Source organism: Triticum dicoccoides, chromosome 4A, assembly GCF_002162155.2.
Source record: "Triticum dicoccoides isolate Atlit2015 ecotype Zavitan chromosome 4A, WEW_v2.0, whole genome shotgun sequence".
Taxonomy (NCBI): Eukaryota; Viridiplantae; Streptophyta; class Magnoliopsida; order Poales; family Poaceae; genus Triticum; species Triticum dicoccoides.
Window position 1 is genome coordinate 572904478 of NC_041386.1, and position 4020 is coordinate 572908497.

At 54.7% G+C, this 4020-nt stretch overlaps 1 protein-coding gene and 1 pseudogene across 1 annotated transcript; one reads left to right on the forward strand and one right to left on the reverse strand.

Annotated features, from left to right (window-relative positions):
• The first annotated feature begins 95 nt into the window (after positions 1-95).
• On the forward strand, positions 96-1851 carry LOC119283673. The gene is made up of 2 exons (XM_037563119.1): positions 96-102; positions 154-1851. The coding sequence occupies exons 1-2, from the start codon at positions 96-98 to the stop codon at positions 1326-1328; spliced, it is 1182 nt and encodes a 393-aa protein (XP_037419016.1). The 3' UTR covers positions 1329-1851.
• Positions 1852-2073: 222 nt separating this feature from the next.
• On the reverse strand, positions 2074-3874 carry LOC119283674 (annotated as a pseudogene).
• Between the last annotated feature and the right edge of the window lie 146 nt (positions 3875-4020).

A 4020-nucleotide genomic window follows, 5' to 3' on the forward strand; every position in this document is an offset into this window, starting at 1 on the left:
AACGGATTCCAAAGGAGTTCCCATTCGTGTACGTTCCCTCCAAAATTTCTGCGTTGCAAGCTGCACACATGACACGCACTCTCCTGCATGCGTAAATGGCGGGTGTGCCCTTCCCTTGATTTGCTCGCGTTAAGCGTACGAACCGGGTCAAAGCTGAAGCGATAGCGCGCCGCCCGCTCAAACCTCCTCCTCCTCCTCCGATCCAATCGCCTCCTCCTTCGGCCCTTCCCTTCCATCGCACCGAACCACACGTCCCGCACGTCGACGACGCCAGCCTCTTCCTCCTCATCCTCCTGTCCGCACCGCTGCCGACGACGATGTCGTCGCCACATGCGATCCAGAGCCCCAAGGCCGCCGTCGACTCGCTCGTCGCCATCCTGGGCCGCGCGCTCCCGGACTCCCTCGCCGCGGCCGGCGACCCCGCGGCCGCGCTCCTCCACGACGACGGCGTCGCCCGCGCCGTCACGGGACGCCTCCGCGGCGCCGGCTCGGGCGCCGGCCAGGACGCCCTCTGCGGCTGGCTCTACGGCGCCTTCCAGCCCGGCCTCCCGGCGCTGCAGCTCGCAGTGCTGCGCTTCGTGCCGACGCTCGCGGGCGTGTACATGTCCCGCGCCGTCTCCCGGAAGCCGCTCGCCGGGTTCGAGGCCGTGCTGCTCACGCTGTACGCGCACGCCGTGGCGCAGCGGGGGTCCGGGGAGGCCGAGACAGTGACGCTGCCCAACATGAACAAGCCCAGCGTGTACCACGAGGCGATCAAGCCTACGTCCGCGCCGCCGGCGGCCAAGCCGGGCAAGGCCGACGACTCCGACGTCGCCGAGCTCTCCCCCGCGCTGGAGCCGCACGGCACAATGCGCGCCACGCGCCGCGGCCGCATCGTCGGCGCGGTGCTGGAGCTCTACCACTCCAAGATCGGGCTCATGCCGCTCTCCTCCAAGATGGACTTCTGCGAGTTCTGCGTCGCGTGGACGGGGAAGCACCGCAGCGACGACAAGGCCCGGATCGCGTCCGCCGAGAGCGGCGAGGAGAAGTGGCGGAGGGTGCCTATGCCGTGGGAGCTGTTCCAGCCGGCGCTCCGGATCGTGGGGCATTGCCTGCTGGGCCCGACCAACTCCGACCAGTTGAGGACGCAGGCCGCCCGGGCGTCGCAGTGCCTCTACCTGAGGGCCATGGAGATCATGGACGCGCGCGCCGTGCTGGCCTGCAGGAGCCTCGTCAGGCTGTCGCAGATGGTGGAGGAGCCGATCCCGGAGCCGTCCTTCGCCGGCGTCGAGGCCAACATGGCAGAGCTGGAGACCATGAGGACCAACATCCTTAGCGGCAAGAAGTAACCCATCGATCGATCAACACTTGACGAGCAGCAAGCAAGTCGATTCATTACTGATCAGGGCGTGTAATTCAGGCATTGCAGGCAAGGCTGTTGATGTTGTATAGCGTTTTTGTAATCTTTTTCGTTTTGCTAATCAGACATTCTCATTTTACTATGATGAGAAGAATCGAATGGTGAAACAAATTGCTGAGCACTAGCAGAGAAGTCACTGGCACCTGTGGATTTTGGTATATCTGGGAGAGGGACAGAGAGAATGCCAAGAACAACATTCGTTCGTGCAAGCTGCATTTTACTGCTGTTCTGTTTCCCCTGGACGAAGAGGAAACGGGCACAGGAAGCAAGATGATCTCTTCGACAACACGCATTCATTTCAGACAAGAGTAGAGACAGAGTAATCAGATTCAGGAAACCACACCACCTCTGGGAATTCATTCATTCGGATGATCAAACCAAACTGAATCATCAATCAAAAAGCAACAAGCAAGCAAGCTCAGTAACTAGGAATTCAGACATTGCAGTTGCAGCCACAGCTATATACTATGTACAGTACATGAATAGCATTTTGTCTGCATTTTCTTTTGTTAATCAGATGATACTTATTATATCACCTTCTGCAACTTAAGAGTTATGTTGGCTGATTTCTGAAAGAGGAACAGCGTTTGATGCTGTTTTATTTCCACGGCGAGATTATCATTTCTTTCAGACTAAGACTAGTCAGATTCTTGTAACTAAAATTACACAGGGAATTCATTCAATCATTCAAGCAACCAAACCATATCAATCTTAAAAAAGACGACCGAGCAACATATGTTCGCATATAAGAAACCACATAGGAGTATATATTCCTCCCCTCTTCTACTGATCGATCGACTCATTCATTCAACCACGACAGAGCCCAGAAGACACCAAGGTTTTTTCCATGCCAAGTTTCAGACTCCCGAAACATCCCAACCCACAACTTGAGATGAACATCGTCGTCAGGCAGACAAGATGACAGGACAGGACGGCCTCTCCTTCTTCGCCTTGAAGCCGCGCGCGCTCAGAACTCCTGGGAGGCCGAGCCCAGATCCCCCTTGGGCCCGGCCTTCTTGGGCAGCAGCACCTGGTTGATGTTGGGCATGACGCCGCCGTTGGCGATCGTCACCGAGCCCAGCAGCTTGCTCAGCTCCTCGTCGTTGCGCACCGCCAGCTGGATGTGCCGTGGCACGATCCTGGTCTTCTTGTTGTCCCGCGCCGCGTTCCCGGCCAGCTCCAGCACCTGCGTACGTATCCGGCGGCAATGGAAACGATCAAATCAAATCAAACCCCAATCCGATTCGAATCACGGACGACGAACGATCGGGCGCACGAGATCGGACGGGCGCCGATTGACGGAGAGAAAAGGGGAAGGGGAATCGACGAAGATGGTTTACCTCGGCGGCGAGGTACTAGAGGACGGCGGAGAGGTAGACGGGGGCGCCGGCGCCGACGCGCTCGGCGTACTTGCCGGCCTTGAGGTAGCGGGCGAAGATATGTGAGGCAAAGGAAAACTCGGACCTGAGAGTCAATAAGCTCAAATATATGTAATCAACACATAGACGCCATGTCACGTCCTAGCGCACCATGATATGTGAGGCAAAGGGATTGGCACCATGATGTGTGGTAGTATGGACTATCACTACAGATTTGCGCATCTCACCCACCCGCACTTCAATTTCAGACTTCAACTCTGATGAATATCTATAGGGCTGGATATCGATTGGTTTAGCACCCTCAATTAAAGGAATTATGTTTTGCAAGCCCTATGAGGTGGTTGGCCAGTAGGAGTGACGAAAACAAACTCGTATTCACCGTCAACCATTAGGCATTGCCAAAAAATTACAACTCCATAGTAGTATAAGAAAACTTAGCCGGTGGCTCACCTTGCAAACACAAAACCGCCCTTGTAATCAAATGGCAGCCACTTTTGATGACAATTGACACTCATCATTCCTCGGGCTAACAACCAACCCATGCCAATAATACCACCAAAGTGCTTAAGAGGCAGAATCTTAAAACCAGTTGTGAATTGAAATCCAGCAGCTGACCAAATACGTTAGGGAATCTAGTGTGTGCAATCCAACTACGCCCCAGCGAGTCACAAACTCTGCAGTTTATTCAATGGGTGTTGATGAGGTAGCTTACAAGTAAACTGCTGACCGAGAAAACTAATGAGTGCTGCCTAAATCAAGTAGCAATGTAGCAGCCTGATCGTCAATGATGCAGTGGAGCTTGATGGCCTTGTTGTGAGCCTGATCAGTTTGAGCTTCAACAGACAATAATCATCGTCAGTGTCATCTGAATTAACTGAATCAGAACCACATGTTACCAGCATTTCATATAAGCCACATCCGTTGCTACCACACATCCAAATTACAACAACAAATACATAACCGACTGGATCAACGTATGACCCACCACATAGCACCTAGAGTAGTCGGCAAGTGGGTGGCAGGACCTAGCCGGGCCTAAAGAAGAAGACACGGAAGAGGCGTTGGCGATGGCATACATTGCGCCCTGGAGGCCCATGTCCTGAGAGGCAATGCACACTAAGAACTAAGACGCCGCAAACTCCATCATCGAGAACTCCGCGAACAACCAAGGCAGCGCCTCCATGAAGGGAACGACGCCGTGACACCGCGCGTCGCTTGTTCCAGTGAACTGAAACAAGGGTC